This window comes from Pristiophorus japonicus, chromosome 4, assembly GCF_044704955.1.
Source record: "Pristiophorus japonicus isolate sPriJap1 chromosome 4, sPriJap1.hap1, whole genome shotgun sequence".
In the NCBI taxonomy this organism is placed as follows: Eukaryota; Metazoa; Chordata; class Chondrichthyes; family Pristiophoridae; genus Pristiophorus; species Pristiophorus japonicus.
Window position 1 is genome coordinate 73,167,450 of NC_091980.1, and position 27,940 is coordinate 73,195,389.

General features: G+C 41.0%; 1 protein-coding gene across 1 annotated transcript; it reads left to right on the plus strand.

Annotated features, from left to right (window-relative positions):
- emx3 (empty spiracles homeobox 3) lies at positions 1 to 27,940 on the plus strand. Its single transcript, XM_070877243.1, has 3 exons — positions 1 to 352; positions 17,988 to 18,172; positions 27,773 to 27,940. The coding sequence occupies exons 1-3, from the start codon at positions 1 to 3 to the stop codon at positions 27,938 to 27,940; spliced, it is 705 nt and encodes a 234-aa protein (XP_070733344.1).

Below are 27,940 nucleotides of genomic sequence, written 5' to 3' on the forward strand. Positions count from 1 at the left end.
ATGTTCCAGCCTACGGCCAAGAGATGCTTCACCATCGAGGCTCTGGTAGGCAAAGACAACTCGTCCACACTCGGCGATGAACCCCTTCGACCCACAGCTCTGAGATACGCCGATTCGGTGCACGCTTCTCCGTTTGGAAGCGGTTTTCAGAACGCCGGCAGGACTCTGTACAGCAGCCCCGAACTTCTGTTTCCCGAGCCGGTGACCCACACGGCCAGCCCCGCTCTCTCAATGCACCCGGGCAATCCGCATCATCTCCCCGCACAGTCTTTCTTTGCTCCACAGCAGAGGGAAGCGCTGAGTTTTTACCCATGGGTGTTAAGGAACAGATACCTGGGTCACAGGTTTCAAGGTAAATGCGTACAATTCTAAGTAATAACAATTTGTAAATAGCGTGCTGCAGGGCAAAGAAAGGTGTAAAATGTTAAATTGTATCTGATCAAAGCTCTGATAAACTCTGGAATTGGATCCAGTTGCCCCAGCTGCCAGTAAAATCCATCTTGAAAAATTCAAGTTTCATTTTATTTTCAATGTTTTTCTCGTGTTATCACTATTATTTTTACATTGTCTATTAAAACTGTTTGCCATTGTTCTCTCTCCACTGCTTTGTTCTCCCTCATCACTTGCTTCTGGAGTGGTTTCTGCAATCTGTAGTTACATTTTATGTATATTCGGTATGAACAGAATGAGTAGACAAACTCCTAATCTCAGTTACTTACATCCTATAGCTTGTGTGTAGAAGTTATATTTCAAATACTAGTCAAAGATCAGTCTAATAAAATCTACCACTTTTACCAAACGCAAGACTTCCGACATATTTTGTGCATGTTGCTTTTTTGATTATTGTTTCACAAAACATGAATGAGCAGTTAAGTAAGTAAACGATTTAAAGTGAATGACGGAGCATTAGGATATGGAATGTATATTACACGTTCAGTTTGGCTGGAACAGTAAGTGAAACTACGGGTCGGTTCGGATGGATGTTTAGTTAAAAAATAAACACTGAGCGAAAGAGTAAGGAGACAGTTTGAACGGAGATCAGGAGATCGTTTGAAATATATATTAAATTACTCTTTAAGAACCAGAATTTAGCAAGAATTCTAGAAAATTCTAGATTGTTGGGAGAGCTTCCCGGAGAGTTTCTGAACTTTCGGCCGCGTTAAAATGGTCTCAGGGACACAGTGCCGTGTGGCCACAGTCACCGCTCTACCGCCCCCATTCTGGATTCAAACCTAAGTTTGTAAAGATAGCTGTGAAAGTTCTGGTGTTTTCCTCAGAGCTCCGAACCTAGTTTGAAAGTTGCTGGTTTGATCTAAAAGTAACAAAACTCCATACGGCGATCAGCAACATTTAACCTTGAGTGAAAATACAGACCAGGCAGAAAATACAGAAACCAGGCAGGTTTGCAGTGTTGTTTTGTGTAGGGTGCACTTTTTGAAAACTGGCTACATTACAAGCTCTGCATACTGAATTTGTAGAGAAAGTTGTATTTATTTTTAAAACACCATTTGCAGCAAAGTTTATTTTTTAAAATATAAATCGATTTATTTGCCGTAAATTGTAATATGGATGGCGTTAAGTGGTTGGGGAGTAGTAACACTGCTAGCTTAAGGTGCGTTATTACTCCAGGAAAAGGCGCATCCAGTTTGTAGCTTCGAGTCTCTGTAAGTTGTGGGACGCTGTAATTATCTCTTATAACCAATGTACAGCAGTCAGGAGAGGGGAGACATGTTAAATTGTGCCACTGATATTTGTTCCTTTTTGCACTTGAATACAAAGCAGCGCGGCTATAAAACGCTATCATTTAAAAAAGAATCAGACGTGGGTTTAATTGCCCAGTGCCGACTATTGATAGCCTCAATATCTTTACAACCTGCTAAAACAAATCTTAACAACGTTCACTATGGAAGTGTTTCCGGTATAATATTCTGTGTTGCAAATGTTCGCCGTCTTTTTTATCTAATCCCTGTCTAGAATTAAAAACGACTTGGCGCAAAGCACAGTTTTAAAAAACAAGTACATCTCTCCTGGAATATCTGACGAAGCGCATTGCAAAGGCCTTCCCGTAAATGCAGAATATCTGCGCAATGTGCAAACAGCCTATATTTTTCCACCAGCCTGTCAGATTAATTCAATAATTTTTAAAATGACAATACACTGGATTCACGAAATTTGCACACACACATCTGAGCTGCATGATTGTAGCAATGACGTTCAACACAGAAATATTTAATTCCTGGGTAACATGCGCAGTCGTTTAAAAGATTGTCTTGTGATGTTTATATAACAGAATAATTTAAGTTATATTAGAAGTGATACAACATGATCTATGTACTTCACTGGAGCTGTTCTTTTACACTCAGATAATTAACATAAAAAGTATCACGCTTTCAGGACGTGAAAGGCGCTTTATAACTCCAAGTTCTTAATATAATTTACATCCAGATTAAATGGAGTCGAATATAAACAGATTTAAGGGGGAAATTACAGTTAAATCAATGCTACGAACGTAAACGATTCCTTTATATGTGAATAAAGGCAACATTCCAATTAATCATTCTTTGAACTTAAAAAAAGTTTCCCGGAACGATGGTTGTAGTCCAAATTAACACTGCATCGAGGCAATGGTTGTGTCTCAGAGGGAGATAGCGGGACAGGATAAAATTGGACCTTGCAGCTGAATTAGAGATGGGTGGGGGTGAAGGGAGAACGCAGCCGCTTTAGAAAAGGCAAAGATTCATTAACACTTCGTTCGAATAACTACAAATTAATTGTTTAGAGAAGCTCGATTTTGAGATAATTTGAAGAAAGTTTCTTTATGGATCATCCCCCACAAGATACAGTTTATAAGTTTAAAGCGAGGAATACAACTGAACAGAAATAGACGCCGAAATAAAGTATCACTGCTCTAGAGTACTTCAATTGTGCCTTCAACTGCAAATATAAACTCGCGTTAAAACGCTAACTTTATCACAATCACCATACAAAACAACAAAATAACTACTTGTAGGGCCCATACACTGTACAGCAGGGAGACCGTGCACAGCTTATGTGTATCTTGCAGAGCATGTTACAGGCCGTGCAGAGCGTATTATAGAGTGTGCTAACCATAGAGACATGCTATAGATTGTCTATTGCAGATAGTTAATCCGCGAAGCTTGTTATGCATAGCACAAATGTACTCTGCATAATACATTTTAGACTGTGCATAGTAGATAGCTCATGCGGAATACATTACATATTATGCAGAGCGTGTTATGTTTCTAGAATATGTTACATACATCACGTTAGAAATATGTAGAGCTTGCGTAAAGAGCCGGCTATTTGTATATCGCGCACATTACTGACCGGGCACAGCATGATAGATTCATGGAGAGCTTACTCACAACTCAGAGCATGTTAAATACATGCAAAGTACATTACACGTGTGCAGAGAATGTTACAGCGTATGCAGATACTTCGCTAATCGCATCGATCTGTGACATGAGTTATAAACATCATCTATCATGTGTGATCATAGGTGTAGTGCGTGTACTCCACTTACTATGTAAAAGTTAAATGCAGTTTCTTTAACGTATACATCCATTTGAAGTATAATATTAGCCTTATAGTTTCAGAAGTACTTAGGTATTTATGAGATGGAAATAAAAATATGTGCCATCAAAATGTTAATGCTCAGATCCATGACTCTTTCTCACTCGCACACATAATAGGAACAATGCGATGATGCAAAAACATGGATTTAAGTATTTTTTTATTTGATAAGGGGCTGCAGTAATGATGCTCCAAAGCTGAAGGCCCGACAGTACTTGAAGTGAGAAATGTTTATCATTCTGCTGTTTATGATATAACCTGGACCCATTAATTAAATTAGTGCCGTAGCCTCAATACTGCTAATTATTTTTATATACATATTATTTATAGGTAACATTTAGATGCACAAATTATTCTCCAATATCAAACATTATTGCCCGAAACTACATTTTCTAGATACTATATTGAATGTGTTTTAAATGTGTTCTTAATAGTTGCTCCATACTTGCCAATCTAAGGCGTAAGCAAATTAATCAGAAAGCTACAGCTTGGAGGTCATTCTGAGTAATCCTTTAATATGGGTGGTGTAGTCTTGTTTTAAGTAATTAACCCCTATCATTTATACAATTGTTTCACATTTGCAACATATGTACATTGCAGACAATTTATTGAAGGAGAAATGTTCTTAAATTGCCAATGTTTCTTGTACAATAGCTGGTTTAAACAGACTGTTAGAAGTTCCCTCTAGCATCAAAGTTGGACCATACATGGCAGTGTATGTGTCTTGCACAGGTCTCATACCTCCAGGCCACACATGACAGTGCATGGTAACTCTTGCAGGCTTTCTGTCACTAGTAGGCCACAAGTGACAATGCATGGTAACTCTGACTGGCTTTCTGATACTGATAGGGCATGTGTGACCATATAATGTAACCTCTACAGGCTTTCTGCCACTGGTAGGCCGCATATGTCAGCATATGTTAACTCTGTAGAAATCTTTGCAATATTAAACACTGTGCAGAGATGCTATGGTTTAGGTAATTTAAAAACACAATTATAAAGTCATGTTTTCCTACAAATTATGCTTTTCTACAATTTCCTTAAATGTCTATTCTATAGCCCTTTGATTATATGTTTTTTTACTATAAGGTCTGAAAACATGAAAGTCTTTCATAGAAAGATGCTGCAATTGACAATAACATTCACAGAACATTTTATTTTTCTAAAGCCTCACCAATAGCTTTGGACAATTACCTCCACTGTTGCTCCTGTCTGGATCTTTCAAGTTAAAGAAACAGAGTCCAAATCTTGATGATTTAAACAAGTCTAACCTCTTAAAATGAAATTGTGTAATATACTCATCAGCTGAAGATTCAACTTTGTGAATCACATTAGATAACTTTACAGTGTTAATATATTTAATGGAAAACAATAAATGTAGCATTATTTATAACAATTTAAACATATTAGACCATTACACACTTATTCACATTTTTGGGTTTTACAAATAAGGACATAGAATACAAAAACAAAGAGTAATTGATAAATTTGTAGAAGGCAATGGTTAGGTATAGTTAGAGGATTGTGTGCAATTTTGGGTGTTCCTTTATAGAAAGGACATAAAATCATTGAGAGCATACAGCATAGATTCACCAGCGATGACATTGGGACTATTTCTACTGGAGCAGAGAAGGCTATGAGGAAATTTAATAGGGGCTTTTAAAATCATGAAGGGTTTTGATAGAGCGAAGGACTATTTTCTCCAGTTGTGTAGTCAGAGATGAGGGATTATCAATTTAAAATGGCCATAAGAGATTGAGGTGAGAAGTTAGCAAACATTTCTTTATCCAGAGAGTTATTAGACCTTTGTCATATGAAACAGTTGAAGTGGAGACTATTGCATATCTTAACGGGTGAGTAGATACACTTATAAAGCAGAAGAAGACATCCACCATCATCATAGGCAGTCCCTCGGAATCGAGGAAGACTTGCTTCCACTCTTAAAATAAGTTCTTAGGTGGCTGAACAGTCCAATACGAGAACCACAGTCTCTGTCGCAGATGGGACAGATAGTCGTTGAGGGAAGGGGTGGGTGGGACTGGTTTGCCGTACGCTCTTTCCGCTGCCTGCGCTTGATTTCTGCTTGCTCTCAGCGATGAGGCTCGAGGTGCTCAGCACCCTCCCGAATTCACTTCCTCTATTTAGGGCGGTCTTTGGCCAGGGATTCCCAGGTGTCAGTGGGGATGTTGCACTTTATCAGGGAGGCTTTGAGGGTGTCCTTGTAACGTTTCCTCTGCTCATCTTTGGCTCGTTTGTTGTGAAGGAGTTCTGAGTTGAGTGCTTGCTTTGGGAGTCTCGTGTTTGGCATGTGAACAATGTGGCCTGCCCAGTGGAGCTGATCAAGTGTGGTCAGCGCTTCAATGTTGGGGAGGTTGGCTTGGTCGAGGATGCTAATATTGGTGCGTCTGTCCTCCCAGGGGATTTGTAGGATCTTGCGGAGACATTGTTGGTGGTATTTCTCCAGCGACTTGAGGTTTCTACTGTACATGGTCCATGTCTCTGAGCCATACAAGAGGGCGGATATTACTACAGCCCTGTAGATCATGAGCTTGGTGGCAGTTTTGAGGGTCTGGTCTTTAAACACTCTTTTCCTCAGGCAGCCGAAGGTTGCACTGGTGCACTGGAGGCGGTGTTGAATCTCGTCATCAATGTCTGCTCTTGTTGATAAGAGGCTCCTGAGGTATGGGAAATGGTCCATGTTGTCCAGGGCTATGTCATGAATCTTGATGACTGGGGGGGCAGTGCTGTGCGGTGAGGACAGACTGGTGGAGGATTTTTGTGTTACGGATGTTTAGTGTAAGGTCCATGCTTTCGTACGCCTCAGTAAATACGTCGACTATGTCCTGGAGTTCAGCCTCTGAATGTGCGCAGACGCAGGCGTCATCCGCATACTGAAGCTTGACAACAGAAGTTGGGGTGGCCTTGGACCTGGCCTGGAGACAGCGATGGTTGAGGAGGTTCTCACTGGTTCTGTAGATTAGTTCCACTCCAGCGGGGAGCTTGTTGACTGTGAGGTGGAGCATGGCAGCGAGGAAGATTGAGAAGAGGGTTGGGGCAATGACGCAGCCCCGTTTGACCCCGGTCTGGATGTGGATTAGGTCTCTAATGGATCCGTTGGTAAGGATCGCGGCCTGCATGTCATCGTGGAGCAGAGGAAGACACAGAGCTATAGGAAAAGAGCAGGACAGTGGGATTGCTCTGGTATTGAGCCAGCATCGACACAGGTAGCTGAATGGTCTCCTTCTGATATATAAACTTCTATGTTTCCGAGTAAAGGCAATGAAATATTTTATAATAGAATGTGGTTCAGTTAGATGTTTAGCGTTTCCGCCTTTATAATTCTCTTGAAACTAGTTTTTTTTAATAGAAAATGTGCCAGACACTGCCCCCAGGATCCAGAATTTATTTAAGGAATAGTCTTGGGATTGATAGTCCATTTAAGGCATAAGCACTGCTCTCATGATTATTGGTTCAATTAAGGAATAGCCACTCTCCCTGGGATTGAGGGCCCATTTAAAGAATAGCCATTCTTCCTGTGATTGAGGGTCCATTTAAGGAATAGTCCTATCCCCTGAATTAAAAAAGGCACTGTCTGAATTATGGGGAATGTAAGGTAACATTATTGGAGGGAAGGTAATGAGTCTGCTTGTGATGTGTAGTGCTGGTTAACCATACAGTTATGCATTCTGTCTGTAAATAGGAATTACCATGTCAGTTATGTTGCAACAGATTCACTTGATTACCTTAATTGAACAGTCAACTCTCTTAAACAGCAATTTCCTCTGTAATCTATTTAAGTAAGGCACCTGCCTGAATAAAACAGTAGTCACTTTATATAAACTTGAGTATAGTACCGCACCATAATTGCGAATGACCCTAGCATCTGGATTCAACGCAAGCTCATTCCAAAGAACCAGCTTGATAGCCCTAAGCATAGATCTTGTTTTGTCATCCCATCAGGCACACCTTAATGCAAATCAAGAATAAACATTTCAATTTCAAAATATCGGCTTCAAGATCACCTGAGACACTTCTAAATATGCACACTCAAACAAAAAATAAATCCAAGGGAGATTTGTGAAATTTACAGCAAAGAAGGAGGCCATTCTGGCCTATCGTGTCCGCGCCGGCCGATAAAGAGCCGCACAGCCCTTGGTCAACAGCCCTGAAGGTTACATATAAACCCATGAACAATGACGGAAAGACAAAGCGCACCCATCCCAACCAGTCCAACTCACACAACTGTGACACCCCTTATACTGAAACATTCTGCACTCCACCCCAACCAGAGCCATGTGATCTCCTGGGAGAGGCGAAAACCAGATAAAAACCCAGGCCAATTTAGGGAGAAATAAATCTGTGAAAATTTCTCTCCGACCCATCCAAGCGATCGAAACTAGTCCAGGAGATCACCCTGGCCAAATTCAATTCCCTGCAGTACTTATCAGTAATACTGCTTCGGCCAACAAAAGGTCAACCAGTTTAATCCCAATTACCAGCTCTCGGTCCGTAATCCTGCAGGTTACGGCACTTTTAAGTGCCCATCCAACCATCTCTTAAAAGTGGTGAGGGTTTTTGCATCCACCACTCTTCCAGGTAGTGAGTTCCAGATCCCCATCACCCTCTGCGTAAAGAAGTACCCCCTCAAATCCCCTCTAAACCTTCCACCACCCACCTCAAAAAACTATGCCCCCTCATAATAGACCCCTCCACCAATGGAAATAGGCCCTTACTATCCACTATGTCCAGGCCCTTCAATATTTTGTACACCTCAATGAGGTCTCCTCTCAACCTCCTCTGTTCCAATGAGAATAAACCCAACCTATCCAATCTGTCCTCATAACTAAGATTCTCCATTCCAGGCAGCATCCTAGTAAATCTCCTTTGCACCCTCTCTAGTGCAATCACGTCCTTCCTATAATACGGCGATCAGAACTGCACGCAGTACTCCAGCTGTGGCTTAACGAAAGTATTATACAATTTAAGCATAACCTCCCTGCTCTTATATTCTATGCCTCGGCCAATAAAGGCAAGCATTCCGTATGCCTTCTAAACCACCTTTTCTACCTGGCCTGCTACTTTCAGGGATCTGTGGACAAGCACTCCAAGGTCCCTTTGTTCATCTACACTATTAAGTGGCCTACCACTTAATGGGTATACCCTTTCCTTATTAGCCCTCCCAAAGTGCATCACCTCACACATCTCTGAATTAAATTCCATTTGCCATTGCTCTGCCCACCTGACCAGTAGATTGATATCCTCCTGCAGCCCATGACTTTCTTCTTCATTATCAACCACACAGCCAATTTTAGTGTCATCTGCAAACTTCTTAATCATACTCCCTATATTCAAATCTAAATCATTGATATATACCACAAAAAGCAAAGGACCCTGCAGAACCACACTGGAAACATCCTTCCCGTCACAAAAACATCCATCAACCATTACCCTTTGCTTCCTATCTCCAAGCCAATTTTGGATACAACTTGCCACTTTGCCCTGGATCCCATGGGCTTTAACCTTCTTGACCAGTCTACCATGTGGGACCTTATCAAAAACTTTGCTAAAGTCTATATACACTACATCGTATGCACTACCATCATCAACCCTCTTGGTTACCTCCTCGAAAAATTCAATCAGGTTTGTCAAACACGATCTTCCCTTAACAAATCCGCGCTGACTGTCCCTAATTAATCCCTGCCTTTCCAAATGTAGATTTATCCTGTCTTTCAGGATTTTTTCCAATAATTTTCCCACCACTGAGGTTAGGTTGACAGGCCTGTAATTACTCGACCTATCCCTTTCTCCTTTCTTAAACAAGGGTACTACATTAGCAGTCCTCCAATCCTCCGGCACCATGCCCAAATCCAAAGAGGACTGAAAAATGATAGTCAAGGCCTCTGCTATTTCCTCTTTTACTTCGCTTAACAGCTTGGGATTCATTTCATGCATGCAAAATGTAAACTTGGTTTAAATGGCTGCAGAGGCTTTCAGATCCTACTTTTCAATTGGTCATTTATTATTATTAGTGCCTTCAGTGAAACACGCTATTTCTACGCCAATATTTATAAATATATATATATATATTACAGATGAATAGAATAAAGCATTTATTGTTGCAAGAATGTCTGGTGGGTTTTAACAGAGGGATAATTTTCAGAGTATAACATAACAATGAGAAACCTCACTCATCACCAATGCATATTGAAAATGAGGGCACATGCCCTGGATTTTTCAATATGCACTAATGACGGGCGAGGCTCCCTGTCATCCCTGTACATTTGTAAAATTACCACCAGTAAATAATAGTGCCCTCCAAATCAGGAAGATCCCAGGTTCAGTCTGGCTGTTACCTGAACTTAACCAGGTGTTTGTAAAGGCACTAAATACGTTAAGGAAATGAAAAGTATCCAGAGTTTACACTCATGAAGTCTGTGTGATTGGATAGTGGGTGACAACAGAATTGGGTTTGGCTATAATGTCTTCTGTAGTTGAATAGCTTGCAGACTCTTGCTGCCAAAAATCACACTTGAGTAATGACTACTTGGGTGAGGTACTGAAGGGAATGGTATCTTAACAAGGAGTTAACATCTTCAGGAGTGGAGGGAAAAGAAGGGCAGAAAACTGGTGAGAAAAAGAATGATGCACAGCTAACAGGCATGGCATGACAACTGCTGGTTTAGGGTTGGTCCTTCAGTAGATATTTAGATTAAGTCTTCTGGCTTAGTTAGAATTTTAAGAAGACATTTCATCCATTTATATTCAGTAGAAAATAATAATATAGCCCAAGGTTCTGTCACTATCTACGATAGTTGGACTGGACACTAAAGGCCATGTGCTCCTCTCTTCATTAACTTCAGCAAAATTGTAGTAGTGAGTAAAAAGTGTATAATGTAAGTAAAAAGCACTTGTTGGCTATTTGTCTCTTTAGTGTTGCTCTTATCGTTCTGCTGCTCCAAAGTAATATTAACAAATAGTGGAAAATAATTGAGAGAAAATGCTGATTTTTATATGTTAAAGCTTTGATAGTTCCACTAGTAATGAATGCATACAGGGTTCTGCAGTTGTACAGTCAAATTGAGAAATAAGTATTTTACTCAGACTTAGAGTCAGTGAGCTTACTGAAGGGGGAAATGTCAAAGTATCAACAAACAATGGCAGAAGTGAAAGGTAAACAGAGTGTTTTTTTGTCAGACAGCAAAGCTGCATTTGCCATTGGCAGCTGTATTGCGACGGAACAAAATTAAAAAGAGGAGCACAAATAGTATAAGAGACAGGATTCACAGTGAGTACCAACCATTGGAGTGAGCCTATAGCAGTTAGGTGACCACTACGTAAAGAGGCTCAAGCTCATGGGGGAGCCAATGATTGAGATGTGCTACCTGGTCCACAAAGACGTGAGGAACAATCAGCTATCTGAAATTTTCTACTAACACCAGTGAAGGTCATCATGCCCCTCAACAAGCATTCTCAGGAGTCAGCCACTCTGTCTTTTGGACAACTGATGTTTTTTTTTCTATTTCTTTACTGAACCGTTATAGAGTTGTAGACTGCAAGATAAAGTAAAACTGAATTCATTTTATTTAAGTATGCAATGGTATAGTTTATGTGTGCTTGTATTTTATGTATTGTGAACTTCTTCACGCTGGTTGCGCAAATGTCCTAATTTTAAGTAGCTGAAGGGGAAGCACTGGTGTGTGAGGACATAGCCAATGATGAGATATAAGGGATGCAGAGGGCCTTCTATCTGTAATTATCACCAATCCTGAAACACCACCATCAGTGATGGGGCTCTTCTTTGCTGAAGTCGCTGTGATCTCAGTGCTTTCAGAGGCAGTACCTACCATTACTTGTGCAGGACCATATGTTGTGTTTGATATGAGTACCAACAAGTCATTTTAAACTGCTCCTCACATGCATCTCCTGAAGTGCATCTCCTCATGAAGTTTACCACCATGTCTGAAATAGAATAATGGGCATCTATGATATCTTGATATTCCGCTCTATTTGTTGTCTGAAACCTTTCTTCAAAGAAATACTTAAATCCAGCCATTACTTTGTCTTGTACTTTTAACTCCTAAGCCTCTAAAGCAACAGTGGGAACATCCATGAGAGATGCTTTTACTGTGCTTATGGCCTGTATAACTGAGGTCTGTGCATATGTCACATGCTCAGTGACAGTCTGTAGTGCAGCCAATTGTTGTTCCATGACATCACTCTTGGGAAATGGCATATCTGTATGTTGCACTCGCTCACACTATCCAGACCACCTTCCAATGTAGTATGCAAGGAGGTACAGGACTTCTCAATATGGCCGGTGCTGCATCAGTCTGTTTTGTAAGGTGTCTCACTAAAACCTGATTCCCCACACAGCTCCGGAGGGGTGCTCAACAAGTTAGACCGTTGTTCTAGATCAGCTGACCAGCCACCCCACTGCTATCCTTTCCTCACCAATGCCTATTGACTCATCCTGTGTTTCCTCTTCCGTCATTAGTTATGAGCAGTGTGTATATATTTGTGCTGGTGCCTACTTCATGTAAGGTCATGATGTTTGCTATTGGGTAGGAGTATTCAGGTGTGACTGGAGAACACCTGGGTTCTTCTTGCTGTGTGAAAACAACAGATGGTACATTTTGAGTAAATAAGCACATTTGTCCATTTTGGTACTACGTTAACATTAATTATAGTATCAGGAGTTTGTACATAATCATTGTGTCTGGAGATGTTACTATTGTGCAAATCAAAGAATATCCAAATAATATGGTACATACTGTAAGTTCTGTGCTCTCCTATTTCCACAGACCCATCATTTTCCAAACTCTTCCTCCTCAACAGATGTACAGTATCTTGTTCCAGGGAATGAGCTATTTTGTATCCACAGCAACAACAACAACTTGTATTTATATAGCACCTTTAATGCAGTAAAACATCCCAAGTTGCTTCACAGGAGTGTCATAAGACAAAACAAATAAATTTGACACCTAAGAAGAAATTACGGCAACTGACCAAAAGCTTGGTCAAAGAGTTACAATTTAAGGAGCGTCTTAAAGGAGGAAAGAGTGGTAGAGAGGTGGAGAGGTTTAGGGAGGGAATTTCGGAGCTTAGGGCCCAGGCAGCTGAAGGCACGGCCACCAATGGTTGAGTAGTGATAATCAGGGATGCTCGAGGGCAGAAATTGAGGAGTGCAGACATCTCTGGGGGTTGTGAGGCTGAAGGAGATTAAAGAGATAGGGAGGTGAGGCACTGGAGGGACTTGTAAACAAGGATGAGAATTTTGAAATCGAGGTATTGCTTAACCGGGAGCCAATGTAGGTCAGCGAGCACAGGGGTGATGGGTAAGTGGGACTTGGTGCAAGTTAGAACATGGGCTGCCGAGTTTTGGATGACTTCAAGTTTATGTAGGGTAGAATGTAGGAGGCCAGCCAGGAATGAATTGCAGTAGACAAGTCTAGAAATAACAAAGAATGGATGAGGTATTCAGGTGTCCACCACTTGCTCCATGCTGCAACTTCTGTTTTTATGCATGTTTAAACATAAAGGCAGCAAGCAATAGGACAGGATGGAAATTCATGGAATAGAATCATAGAAATATATGGCAGAAAGGGGCCATTTTACCCATCATGTCTATGCCGGCTGAAAAAGGGCTATCCAACATAATCCCACTTTACAGCTTTTGGTCTGTAGCCTTGTAGGTTATGGCACTTCAAGTGCACATCTGAGTACTTTTTAAATGTGCTGAGGGTTTCTGCTTCTACCACCCTTTCAGGCAATGAGTTCCAGTTCCCCCATCGTCCTCTGGGTAAAAAAAGTTCTCCTCGCTTCCCCTCTAATCCTTCTACCCATTACTTTAAATCTATGCCCCCTGGTTATTGATCTCTCTGCTAGGGGAAATAGGTCCTTCCTATCCACTAGAGCCCCCATTACTTTATACACCTCATTCAAGTCTCCCCTCAGCCTCCTCTGTTCCAAAGAAAACAACCCCAACCTATCCAATCTTCCCTCATAGCTAAAATTCTCCAGTCCTGGCAATATCCTTTTAAATCTCCTCTGTACCCACTCTAGTGCCTCTTGTAGTATATTCTCTCTCCCATCATGATACGTATATTGCAATTTTCAAAGTATTGCTATTTTATTTAATTCCTATATCCTTGCTAATGTTTTTCTGTGTCAGTGAAGCACTTTCCTTATATTTTAATGACCTTAACTTTTCTTTATGTCTACCTAGGTCTAGTACTGTTACTTTACAGTAGTACTCATAACTTTGTGTTCTTTCTTCAATCTTATAACTTCATTTGAACCTCACGCAGGAACTCAGTGTCACTTTCATTGTTTCACTCACACACTGCCACCCTTTTCCCCTTTCATATTCGGGAGTCATCCCCTTCCCCCACCAAAATATGAGCTTGCGTTTCTCCCTAACATCGTTTGCTAGGATTCCAGAATCTGGTTGATAAAATGGGATGTTCTCAAATGTCCTTGTGTCATTTTCTTCGAAAACTGCATTGCACAACTGGTTTTATGGATGCACTTATTTGTACTGCAAAAATGACCAACATGCTCTACCTTTTGTTTCTGATTGGTCCCCTCGGAGAATAAGTTTCACAGGAATTTGTAACTGGAACTGCCCAGCCTAAGGTCTCATTGACTTTGCAAACTGTAACTCAATCCACTTTGACTTTCTGAAATGACAGAGGACAGAGCTTCCCAGAAGCCAGCCAAAGTCCCTTACTCCAATCCAAGTACATCTCTCCCCCAGCCAAAGTGCCTTACCCCAGTCCAAGTGCATGCCTCCCCCAGCCAAAGTGCCTTACCCCAGTCCAAGTGCATGCCTCCCCCAGCCAAAATGCCTTATCCCAGTCCAAGTACATCCCTCCCTCAGCCAAAGTGCCTTGTCCCAGCATAACCCTCCACCCCCTCCCCCCACCCCACCTCCACCACCACCACCATAGATGGGGCAGGCATTGTACGGAATGTTAACAGAGGTTTATTGGATATGAAGTGAATAGTCGTGACTTCTGGATATCATCCACTCCAATGGGGATTAGAAGAACGTGATCCATCTTCCCCCCACCCATGTCTCTCTCTCCCCCACCCCTCAGCCTCTCTCTCTCCCCCCCCCAGCCTCTCCCTCAGTCGTCCACCCCCCCCCACCATATCCTCTCTCTCGCTATCGGGCTCATGCCGATCACTCTTGGCCCACCACACCCCCACCGCCAGTGCCCCCCGCTGCCAATGCCCCCCCCCCCGCCACTCTCGGGCGCAGGACCACCGCCATCGGGCCCAAGACCACTGCCACCATCTGGCTCAGGACCGCCGCCATTGGCACCCCCCCCCACCGCTGCTCTCGTCCCCCTCCCCCCCAATCAGCATCAGGCTCAGGCGTGCCGCCATCGTCCCCCGCACCCCCGCCCCCCCCCCCCCCCCCACCGCCATCGAGCCCAGGCCGGCTGTGGGGGAGAGAGTAGGAGCCTCAGGTCCTGGTTTTCGGCAGCACGTGCATGGAATGATTGGGGGTGGGGGAGCTTACCGGGGACGTGGCTTATCATCTGTTGGTCAAAAAAGTGGAGTGGAGGGTGGGGGGGATGGTCAGACGCCTGTCCGTCAAAAAAAGTGCAGTACAAATAGTTACATCGTTTAACGAATGGTCATTCTGGTTAAACGGCTGTAAAACTGGTTGAGAAGATTTGAAAGCTCATTGTTGCTGATGGCCACCATTGGTTATAATTGTCGTATTGCCATTGGCCAAACGACAGTCTCAGGAATGATCAGAAACACGCCCTTCCACGATTTCGTTAGCAGGTCATAAATTATTAAGAAATCGCATGTCTTGCGTCTAATTCTCAAAAGCAAAGATGTTCCTGAGATGCGGATGAATTCCTGACGTATTTCTATGTTATGAACGGTATTTGGCCCCACCTGCTATTCGCAGAAGTTGTTCTTGGCTGTTTAAGTAGACAGGGGTGGCTTGGGAAGCAAACCTAAACATCTAACGTGATTGAAGTTTGCACACGGTGCATGCATATACTGCTCGTGTGATCTTCTGTACACGCTTTCCGAGTCTCTCGGCGGACGTTTGAAAACTAAACTGTGCCAAGCAAAACTCAATTTAAAAAAAGGACTGGATGGATACGTATGTAGTTGGATAATATACATATATGGATTCGTGTATAGATTAATAAATGTATAGATGATAGACCTATCACAGATACAAGGACATAAATGCAAAAGGAAAAGGCGGACGAACACAAAAGCAGATGCCATGGTATCCATATTCACCATAAAATAAAAAAGTTATTTAAAACAATATATACACCTGAACTTCGTTTTTCTTCTGCGAAGCTTCGGCCTCTGACTTCCGAAATAACAAAAGGAAACCAGAGCCAGGGACTGCCCAGGTTTACCGACAAGGGTTTCCCACTCAGAGCCGCGCTCTGCTTCTTTTCACTCAACAAAACTTAGCAATCGCTCTGCTGGTTTTGTATCAGATTCCGTCACAGAACCTCAGCAGCAGCCTAGCGAAAATTGCCGTTAACATTTTTTGGAGAACAGTAATAGTTTAACTGGCTATACAAATTAGTGGGTGGCTGAGCGATCTCGGATTGCACAATCTGTGTCCCCATTGTGTACTTACTGTGCGGGAGAAAGGATGATAGTTTCCTTCATTGGCAGATATAGTTTCAACACAAAGATAAAGTCAATCCATCAGAATACAAACCATCGATTTTCACACTTCGTGTTTTTGTTATTGAGCATGGTAAATTCTGCCGCTTCTTCTACCCTTAAACCATGTTTCTATAGATGAAGTCCTTACTACTAGGGGAATCAAGGGGTATGGTGAGAAAGCAGGAATGGGGTACTGAAGTTGCATGTTCAGCCATGAACTCATTGAATGGCGGTGCAGGCTAGAAGGGCCGAATGGCCTACTCCTGCACCTATTTTCTATGTTTCTAAACCCCAACACCAACCCTTAAACCAAGCCCCAACACTTATCCTTAAACGAAACCCTAACCCAACCCTTAAACCAAACCCGAATACCAACCCTTATACCAAACCCCAACACCAACCCTTAAACCAAGCCCCAAACATACCCTTAAACCAAACCCTAATCCAACCCTTAAACAAGCCCTCCCTCTAAACCAAATCCTAACCTTATCCCTAACCCCAACTCTTAAACCAAGCCCGAGCATCAAATCTTAAACCAAGCCAAATCCTTAAACAAAACTCAAACCCTAACCCCAAATCTAAACCTAAAAAAAAAGTTTCTTCTAACCCTAAATCAAAACCTTACAAACTCTAAACAAGGCAACAGTTTCTGCTCATCCTAACTCCAAAACAAGGCTATATATTTTTTTAACCTTCACCATAATCTCAATGCAGTCCTTTGGTTTCTGGTAGCTCTAACCGAGGTAACTGTAAACTCAAAAACGGGGACGCAATTTGTACTAATCCTAAACCTAGCCTTAACCATATTCTCTAAACAAAAGATTGCGGTTTTAATTAAGTTAAGGCTCAAAATAAGATTGCAGTTTCTGTTAATCCTAACTCTGGTAGTGATGTTGTTGATTAAATGGGAACTGTGCCAATACCAGTGTTCTTTTTCTTTTCCTTTTAAGGTGTGAATTTTGTTGGCACATTGCAGTGTAATAGTGTTTAATTACACTGCGCATATCTAATATATAACACTTTATACTCGTACAGCAACGACTCAGATATTAATAACTGTACATTTAATATTCATTCTTATTTAATGCTAATTGCTTTGTTGCAAAAATAATGTTGGTTGGACCCGTTTCGTTTCCGTCTCATCCACATGATAGCTAAATATGTTGCCACATAAATAAACTTAATAGCTTAAAGTTCATATTTAAGTTGATATCAGGTATATGGTGCTGATAGTTATATCAGTGTTGCCGGTAAGATTTCAATGAAGGGTAATAGTAGCCGCATGAAAGTTCGGTACTATGGCCACTTAACACTGTGAAAAAGACTCAACGATGTAATTATAGATATTGTCCTTTCATAGATAGTTTGTATCTGGAGAGAGCATTTTGAACTATACAACACTAGGTCGGTGTATTGCTGTCAACAGGCCTGTCATTAATGATGGTTGTGGAGCAATTTGAGGTGATAAATTAAAAGTATCACGCGTATTGGCACAGAAATAAAACATATTGGCTAAAGTGCGATTTTTGCTAGTGTACTGCTTCCAATATGTTAAAGTGTAGTAACAGCAGTGTATGTGTAATTACATTTACTTGTGAGTATAGAACACACACTATACAGTCTAGATGATATTCTCTACGCAAAACAAAAATCTCATGCTCGAGTAATTGAGTACTAATCGGAAATGAATTCCTCCTAACAAATTTACCCTTGTTATTTTCTGATTGTAGGTAGTGAGGGGGGAGCGGAGGGTTTGCTCCTTCACGGGCCCTTCACCAGGAAACCTAAGCGGATTCGAACAGCCTTCTCCCCGTCCCAGCTCCTGAGATTAGAGAGAGCCTTCGAGAAAAATCACTATGTGGTGGGAGCCGAGAGAAAACAATTAGCAAACAGTTTGTGTCTTACAGAAACCCAGGTAAGAATGTGGAACGAGATAGATAGAGGCGAAGGTAGATATCTGAATCTGGTAAAAGAAACATGGGGTGAGGAAGGGAGAAGAATGTTTTCATGCATACATTTGTTATGATTTAGAGTGCATGGTCTGAACGGGTGGTGCAAGCATATTCAACAGTAATTTTCAAAGGGGAATTGGATACATACTTGAAAAGGAAAAATGTGCAGCGCTATGGGAAAAGAGCGGGAGAGTGGGACTAATTGGATAGCTCTTTCAAAGAGCCGACAGGGGCACGAAGGGCCGATTGGCCTCCTGTGCTGTATGATTCTTTCCCGACAAAAACACCCCCAAATAGGATTTTTATGTTGTATTTGTATGAGGTGAGACAGTGGCTGTATGATTGAGTTACAGTTCCATCATACTTCTCCGTTTTCGCAAATAACAATCCTTCATTCCGTGTGGCAAGACAGATTGCTCTGGACCGCCGTTTCACTAATCAAATAGTCGTACATTAAGCAGAATAAGAAAGTGTCCAAAAAATTCAAAGACACTTTGATTTATCAAGCGCCTCACTGCTAAATCAAGGGAAGTTGGGAAGTTTCCGATAATATTCAGAACATTTCTGTTCGGTGAAATGATCAGAAGAGAAGGGAGGAGGAAATATAGAACTAACCCAACATGCACAGAGCCGTCTTTCAATCCGACGGTAATTTGTCAAAAATGCCAGGCAACCAGTTTATTGTACCAGTGCATCGCATGTACCCAGAAAAAAAGTGCTAGAAACACTTTTTATTCCCTGTCATAAAGACACATCGATTTTAAACGAGGGCGAGGAAGGTGTACCGTGTTTAATCGTGGAGACGGTGTTGTCGTTATAAACAAGAACGACAAATGGCATGGAGGTGGTAATAAATGGAACATTCTGTCGACATGTACGAGTGTCGCTGTAGCGTGGATTTCTTGTGATTATTGTGCCATTCCCATACTCGGTCTGGTGTAAAATGGAAACTATCACATTTTATTAATGTAAGATGTCACATGCTCCAAAATAAGAACACTGTAACAACAAAAATGAACAAGCAGGAACTATTGCCTTCTTGTTAAGGACTAAACATTAGAACACGAAACCTGATCGGAATATTATGAAGATTATACAGTTAGATCTGGATCCCAAGAATTGTACAATGCTGAGAAAAACAATGTCAGCATTTGTCAGTTGGCTTGGCGTTTGGACAGACTGCATATGAACAAATACATGTGTTGGAACGTGCTCCTCAGCCTGTTTAAACAGCGATTCTGCAACAAGGTCTGAATCAAAACCGTAGTGTGATAAAATTATCCAAAAGGAGGATAAGTTACAAAAGGCGCTAATGTGTAAATATATGAGGTACGGCAGTATTTGAGTGAAGCGGTGGAGGGGGGAGGGCTGGCAATATTCAGTGTGCTGAGTACTGTAAATATGAATAATCAGGAGTTATGTTTGTATCCAGACTATGCGATAAAATACTTAGTTCATAGTGGAAGTGGATGGGAACGTGTTTTTATTGGAATTTAATACAGCAATTGATTGTGCCCTGGAATTGTGCATAATACAATGCGGTGTGACCCATTTGGATTTTGTTTAATCAAAAATGCCGTGGTCCTTTGCGAGAAATTTGGGATCCCATATAAAACTTTGGTTGAACAATTGAAATAGATAATCTTTTTCCTTACGACCTACAATTCTACAGTAACAAATTGGTCGAATCGCATGTTACTTTAGTAGTGCACTTTGGTATTGCAATAAAATTGAATGATGTAAAATTTGCAGTACTATAGACTGTTTTAACACTGCTGTAGTCCCAAAGCAGTTAGTACCATGCAGATCAACTTGGGCAAGGAACCTGATCCTGCAGTTGCTTGATTCTGGCTGTAATTTTAATAGGGACGTTCCACACACAATGAAGTATCAATAGACCCAGCGCCAACTACATGGAAACCATTATATATTTATACAGGTACTTCAGTATTTAGAAAGGCAATATGAATGTGTTATTCGTGCTCTGTTTAATTATTCATCCATTATCTTTTGTTGTTAAATAGAACAATACATACTCACAGCAAATTACTCCCACCCTCTACAGGTATGTAGCACCAACAATAATGAGGTTTAAAGTTATCTAAGTGAATGAGCGTTTAAGTCAGTAGAGCAATTGATCTCATGCATCATTTTAGAGCGTTTCCGTATCCGCACTATCACTAACACAATGAATACATGAGACGCAGGGCTCGTCCGATGAAACGTTTCCGGATAAGTATTCAGCTGCAACTATCAAGGATGGGACAGGTTAGGCAAGAAGATAGTGTAGAAGGGGGATACCCTCCCACGTCTGTCGGCGATCTTATTTATATTGCGATCAAGCCCTTTAGTTACGGTGTGTACACACGTTCAGCTTTTGACAACAGCTTTTAGAATTAAGGTCCCAGGAACTGAGCCAAGCTGAAACTCCAGCCGCCTTGTGAAGAAGGTTTGAGCGGGTTGCAACCGCCCCTTATCGACGAACAGAACAATCCAGAAACAGGAAGAAAAAATAAAATTAAAGGCAAAGTTATAGGCAAATATTAACCAATTCCCAACTTGCTTTAAAAAAGAAATGAAAAATCATTGCGGAATTCCGGTTCGACCACAGTGCCAAGGATGTCTAATTGAAAAAAAAATCAAAAAGTTACAAGTGTGCTGGTTGGGAGGGATGTGCTGTATAGAAAGAGTTTAGGAAAACAATATAAATTAAGTGGAACACGAATTGGTTCTTTTTGAAGTTAATTTAACGCCATCCAAATGGATATTGTCAGTATAGAGAGGTTTACGATAAGCCATTCTCTCACATAGAAAGGCAAACATGTTCATATGAACACCGGCAGAAAAAGACACACACACACAGGTACAGAAATACACTGACACACACATACAGATCCAGACACGCACTGGTACATAAATACACAAGACACACACATGCAGATCCATAGACACACAGACACAGATACAGAAATACACAGATACAGACATACAGATCCATAGACACACAGACACAGATACACAAATACACAGATACACACATACAGATCCATAGACACACAGACACAGATACAGAAATACACAGATACACACATACAGATCCATAGACACACAGACAAAGGTTCAGAAATACACCGACACACACGTAACAGATCCATAGACACATACACAGTCACAGGCACAGAAATGCACTGACATACATACAGATCCATAGATACAAAGACACACGCAGACACAGGTACAGAAAAAGAGAGACACATGCACATAAACAGACATATTCACACACAAAGACACACAAGCACACGCGCATACAAACACACTCTCTGCGTAATCTACTTTGAGATTGGAGCTGTTTATTTTAGTTTGTTCTCGGCGGTTTCAATGTTAGGTTACAGAAGCTGCTCGATCACTCACCGAATCTTCAAATCGGATCTGAATAATTCAGTTTAAGAGGAGTCTATTGTGCAATGTACAAGTTAAAAACATATTTTCGTTTTAATACATTCACACAAAATATCAGTGTGCATTGGAAGCAGGTGTATAGTGATCCTTTAGCTACAGTACACGAATTCAGATTATTAAATTTGGACAGTGAACCCCGGGTTAGTACTTGATGAAATCATCGCCCATGACTATTCTTCTTTATAGACTTTAATTATACCATATTTATTCTGGTTAGATCCATTTGTTCTCACTTGCATTATACGAGGATGTATCCTGAATCACTTCATAATCATCCTACGTTGGACTAGAAAAAGGAGAAAATGGTTTTCTGTTCACTTTCATTATAAGGAATTCTAACTCAGATGCCCAAACCCCTTTCAATGTAACGCTAACTCCTGCTTTCCAGTGTTTAGTACGAATCAAACACGTATCTGCCAGTCGAGTGTTACAAATCTAATCATTGGCCCATTAGTACTTTCGTATCATTTATTTTTGTTAATTAACTGTATAATAATTTCCTCTAGAATTAGTGCCAGGGAAAATGAATCGTACTGAATTAAAAACTGTTGATTTGAATAGGAGGGAGAGAAAATCCGATCTCACAGGTATTTCACGAGTAATTTGCCCAGGTGTAAGGAAAAAACCTATTACCCAAAAATGAAACCACTCCTATCCTGTCACAGATTTTATTTTTGGAATCCAGACAATCTAGAATCACTGTGTATGCACTAAATATCCGCCGTTATTAGAATATTATAAGTGAAACAACAGCAGATTCAAACATGCATTAACGGTAATAAAATTGAGTGCAGGGCAGTTACTCGAAATCTGATGATAGAAGATACCGTGTTCTTGGTGAAAATTATTCACTTTCTGCCGTGGTTAGTTCCAAAGATTTTGGAGTTCTTTTTAATGAATTAAGCCCACAATGTTTAATATTGTTCGGGCGTATTAAAACGGCAATGGTTACATGTCTGGTCTGGTCAAGTATTTACTGAACAGATCTCCTATAATCCCCTTTAAATGGACTGTTGCCATGTGCAGCGGCACTTTCAAACTCGGACTCCGTTCTATTTGAGAACTATAAATATGCAAAAAAAACACCCACAACAGTCTGCCCTATGGCCAGTATTGTACTGACTCTCTAATCTAGGTTTCTGTCTAAGCGCAGTCAATCATTTTATTTTTGTTAACTTCTCACCGATCAACCGAACAGGGCCAATAGGACAACACTTCAGCAAGAAAATATCTCACATAGACTTTCACCCTTTCGGTGTGTGTGCGGTATGTGTAAGTAATACCGTATCAAGATGGATGTGAGCTCATTAGTTTTAAAGAATACTATCTTAATGCTGTCTTTCAACATTAGTTCCATGTCATGCTGTCTATAGCAGTACATACTTCATATATAGTACAGACATATTTCACCCGCCGGGTAATATGCCGCAAAGAACTGGGGCATCGAGCTGTAGTTGGATGTTAGACCAACCAGGGGAGTTACGGTCCTCGAAAGGCAGTTTTCTTGGGACAAACCTGGGTTTCCTGTCTCCGATTGTTTTTTTGGTTTAAATCAGATTTTCTGGGGCAAGTCATTTTTTAAAAAACAATAAGCGATTCTGTCTGGAACATTCAGAAGTGATGAACGGATACAATAAACGTAGATAGAACTGTTTACACTGGATATTAATTTACCCTCACTTTACACTGTGCGTGTACCCCAAGGGAATAGAAGAGTCCACTCGCCACAGTGTACCACTCGCCTCAGAGACTGTGCCAAGGGCACCGCCAACCCGGACTCTGCTCACCCTACTGCCTGCTGACACATTCACACCGCCTATTCCAGAGATGTGCAATTTCAGATACACACAAGCAAAATGAACCGCCGAGGCGGCTTCGATTTGCTTAATTCTGGGGCTGGGAGGCTGATCCAAGTTTTAGCAACAACAACAAAAAAGTTATGGAGTTGTGCCTGGGTGCTGGGGACTGAAAGAGCTCTTCGGTGTAGTGTGTGAAATAAAGATCTATTCTGCAATGAAAGTAAGACGGGGTTGTGGCTAATCCCCTTCACTATTCACTCGATTTAATGGTAATGTGCCCTTCTTCAAATAAAACGCCGCGGTCCCCGACAGTTCAATTTCTTTAGAACACGGGCACTGCGGAGGGGGAGAAGACCATGTGAATGAATAGGATAAAGCAGAGTTAAAAGGCACAGAGGTGGGAGAATGCATTTTTGGTTGGGTTCGTTAGAAAATGGTCCGAGAAATTCCGTGTATCATAAAACAGTATTTCATAGAAAAGAAGATTGAAAGTTGATCAAATAAATTTGGAGGATCCCAGTAAAATCGCCTGCTCTAGTCCGAATACACGTGTTGGATTTTCTGTTTAAGAAAATAAATAAACTGGCCTGTATTCATCTGGTTGTCATGTTGAATAATCCTCGGTGCAGTATTTTCTGTGATTATCATAATTGGGTGTTGATGCCCCGGATTCTATGTGCAAATGAAGCAGGAAATATGTCTGTTTGCTATTAATTAAAATGTACTTGCGGGTCTGAGTGAGCTGTTTGTACAGAAGATAAATTGTATTTCTGTTTCAGAAAACTCGAGAGTTTAGCAAGACTCCGTTTATTATAGTTATGATTATCACTTTCAGTTTCCGAGAGAAGGGGAGAAACAGTACATTTCCTTTGCAGAATTTAAACAGACCGAAATCTGGAGATTATATTAGACACAAAGAAGGACCAGTCATTTCTCACTTAATTCAAGCTGAAATGATACTTGGATTATTTTTTGAATGTGGCGTCAGAGCGGAATTTAGAGCGAAAGTAATGTGTTAGCAGCAATGAGACCATTCTGACGGGAATATGCAACGTTCTGAGAGAAAGACGGGAGGGGATGGAGGCTGTTAGTTTTTAGCTGTCGTTTACTTAATATTGTGTTGATCATGAAAGTGTCTCAGACTGGTCAACAATGAAGCGATCGTCAGTTTTCCAAGGAAAGTTATACCTAAAACCCATCTTCTGTAAACAGCATGTAAAAATCATCAAACTAATCTTTGTACTCATGCCAATGGAGACATTCGTTCTGTACCTTAATCTAGGTTATTTCTTATAGAAAGGTATTACTGCAGGCACGATGCATTTCTAAATATATATACGCCAGCAATTTCCGCGAGGGGTTTTTCAGTTTACGGCGTTTCTCTGGAGTTTCCGCCGAAGTTACGTTGGAAGCAGTAAATGAATTATTTTCAGTGTACTGGGCATTGAAAAAGGAATTGTACAAACATTTTTGTACCGAGTAGGATCTGATCTGTGTCGAATATTGTTTACAATAGAAGTGATTATCTGGTTAACACATTGCTGTTTGTGGGAGTTTGCTGTGCGCATATTGGCTGCCGCATTTCCTACATTACAACTGACTACAAAAAGTGCTTCATTGGCTGCGAGCCGTCCGGTGGTCGCGAAAGGCGCTATATAAATGTAAGTCTTTGTTTTGAATGAGAAACAATTTGATGTATTTGATATTCTGTACCACCAGAAGCAATGAGAATGGACGTGGTACATTGCGATCTTTACAATGATAATAGAAGTGAATGGAAAACGTGTTGGAACATTAGGATTACAATCAGTTCACGACTGGTGTTACAGTAAACTGCCTAATTTGAATTTATTCTCTAGTGCTTGACTAAACCCATTTAATTAACTGAGTTATTTAGCTCCATATTTATAAGGAAAACGAACAATACAGGGGCAATAGCAACGTTGATGTTCCAGAATAGATTGTAGTATGTAATGCAATTAATCTTAAAACGGAGTTAGTAGCTGGATATTTGAATAAAATCTAAGGAAATTGAGGTGCCACCAGAAACATAAGCAAAAATAATTAGAGATTGGTTAGATAAGTGGTGGTAGTGGGCGACTGGAGAATGACAAATGCACTGCTCTATTTTAAAAAGAGCTGGGGAAGGGGTAATTTGGGTTGCTATAGATCGGTTAGTTTCACACCAGTACGAGTGAAATTCTAGAATCAGTAATCAAGGACAAGTTAGTGGAAGAATTAAGGAGATATAAACTGATTGGTAAGCGTTGAAATGGATTTACAAAATGAACTCATGCCAGAGCAAGGTAATATACATTTTGATAAATTAACAAAATATATAGTTAAGGGAAAGAATGTACATCGATATACTTGGGTTTTTAGTAAAGATTTTTATATGGTCTCTTAGAAAACGAGTTCAGAAAATGAGCACACATGGTATTAGCAGCAATGGGTTGAGATGAATTGATGGATACAGGAAACGGTATGCGAATTGAAAGCATTCTGGATGTAAGGGTATGACAAGTGGAATCCCTCAAGCATGATTGTTCCTTCCAGTACTTCATTTTTATAAATGATTTGGAAAAATATGTCATAGTAGGTCAATCGACACCTGTGGAGAAAGCAACCGAGTTGACATTTTGGGTGCAGGCACTTCTTCACAATTGACGAATAAACATATTAAAAACAATCAGAAAAAGAGAAGAATACATATATATAAGAAAAACCGAGCATTCCAGAGGGGAATGATGAGTGGAATTATGTAGCACATCATCTCAGTCAAATAATGGACAAACACAGGAAGACATTAAAGAAAGAAAAAAATGGATTATAAATAGTCAAGGGAGGGAGAGGCCTAAGGAAAAGAGAGATGGAATACTAGGGGTCAAGAATTACATTGAAGGAGGGTTGATAATGAGGACAGAACTAAGGTCTGAAGTCAGTGCTTAGTCCAGAGGACTGTAGGTTAACTAAGACAAAGATAAGACGTTGTTCTTGAAGTTTGCTAGTAGATAGATCCATCAATACATCAAGCAAATGTCTGGCAGCTATCAAAAAAGCGAATGAGGTGTTAGGTTGTGTCAGCTGTGGTTCAGTCGGTAGCGCCCTCGCCTCTGTGTTTAAAGTCGCACTCCGGGGACATAAGAACAAAAGTTTATTAGGCTGATGCTCCAGTGCAGTACTGAGAGAATGCCGCACTGTCAGAAGTGCTGTCTCTCTTGGGTGGACGTAAAGTGATACTATGGCACTATTTCGAAGAAGAGTGGTGTCCTAGCCAATATTTATCCTTCAATCAACATCACTAAAACAGATTATCTGATCATTATCAGATTGCTGTTTGTGGGACCTTGTGCGCAAATTGGCTGCTGCGTTTCTTACATTGCAGCAGTGACAACACTTCAAATAGTGCTTCATTGGCTGTAAAGCGCTTTGGGACGTCCAGTGATTGTGAAAGGCACAATAACTTCAAGTCTTTCTTTTATTATAAAAAAATATAACTTGAGTGTAGCCCAAAGGGGGAATAATCCTGTCACTATATAAAGCATTGACCAGGCCACACTTGGAGTATTGTGTGCAATTCTGAACCCCAGATGTAGATGAGCTAGAAAAAGCAGGCAGCAAAGTCACTTACATACTAAAAGAACTAGAGAACGAAACACGAGGAGAGGCTTGGGGAACAGGGACTCTTGGTTGGGGAGAAGACGGAGAGGGAAAGGGTGTGATTAAGGTTTTCAAGTTACTAAGACTCAGGTGTGTGGAGAAGGTGTCTGGACTGTTGGTATTAGTAGGCGATTGTAGGAGACTTGCGTATAAGTTGAGAAAAAGTAGGCCTAGGGCTAAGGAAATAATTGCTTTACTGAGAGGGCGGTTAGTTTCTGGAATAATTCACCAGAGATGGTTGTGGGGCAAGTAGCTTAGAACTCTTCAAAGTAAAACTGGACAAGTATCTTGAAGAGAAGCACATCGTAGGTTACAACTGCCAGGATAGTGGGAAGGTGGGGCTGGAGATTGTGCTTAGGCCTTTCCACTTCTGCCCTCTTCAGATTTTCCTCCCATTAAAGTTACCGGATGGAACGCCGTGGGCAGTTGAGACTAGAAACAAGCAAACCCAGTCTGTGAACGGGTTTAGGCAATCATAACCAACGCGGTTGTTTATCCGCACATACAGTTCCACCCCATAGACATTTTTGAGACGCGGGCCTCCATGACACTATTCCTGGGTTATCCAAATTTCGTGTAATATTTACTTGGATACATAATAAAATAAAATGGAAAATCTCACACATCTTCGTGTTTCTCTCGCAGGTAAAAGTGTGGTTTCAGAACAGAAGGACCAAATACAAGCGACAGAAACTAGAAGAGGAGAGCCCCGACACACAGCAAAAACGGAAAGGGACACAGCACGTTAACAGGTGGAGAATGGCCACCAGGCAGACCAGCCCAGAGGACATTGATGTGATTTCAGAAGATTAG

Excerpts from the sequence above, each read along its gene's own strand:
- emx3 (XM_070877243.1), top strand. The coding sequence starts at position 1 with ATGTTCCAGCCTACGGCCAAGAGATGCTTCACCATCGAGGCTCTGGTA. Across the intron at positions 353-17,987 it reads CCTGGGTCACAGGTTTCAAG|GTAGTGAGGGGGGAGCGGAG; the intron begins GTAAATGCGTAC and ends TTCTGATTGTAG. Across the intron at positions 18,173-27,772 it reads TGTGTCTTACAGAAACCCAG|GTAAAAGTGTGGTTTCAGAA; the intron begins GTAAGAATGTGG and ends TTTCTCTCGCAG.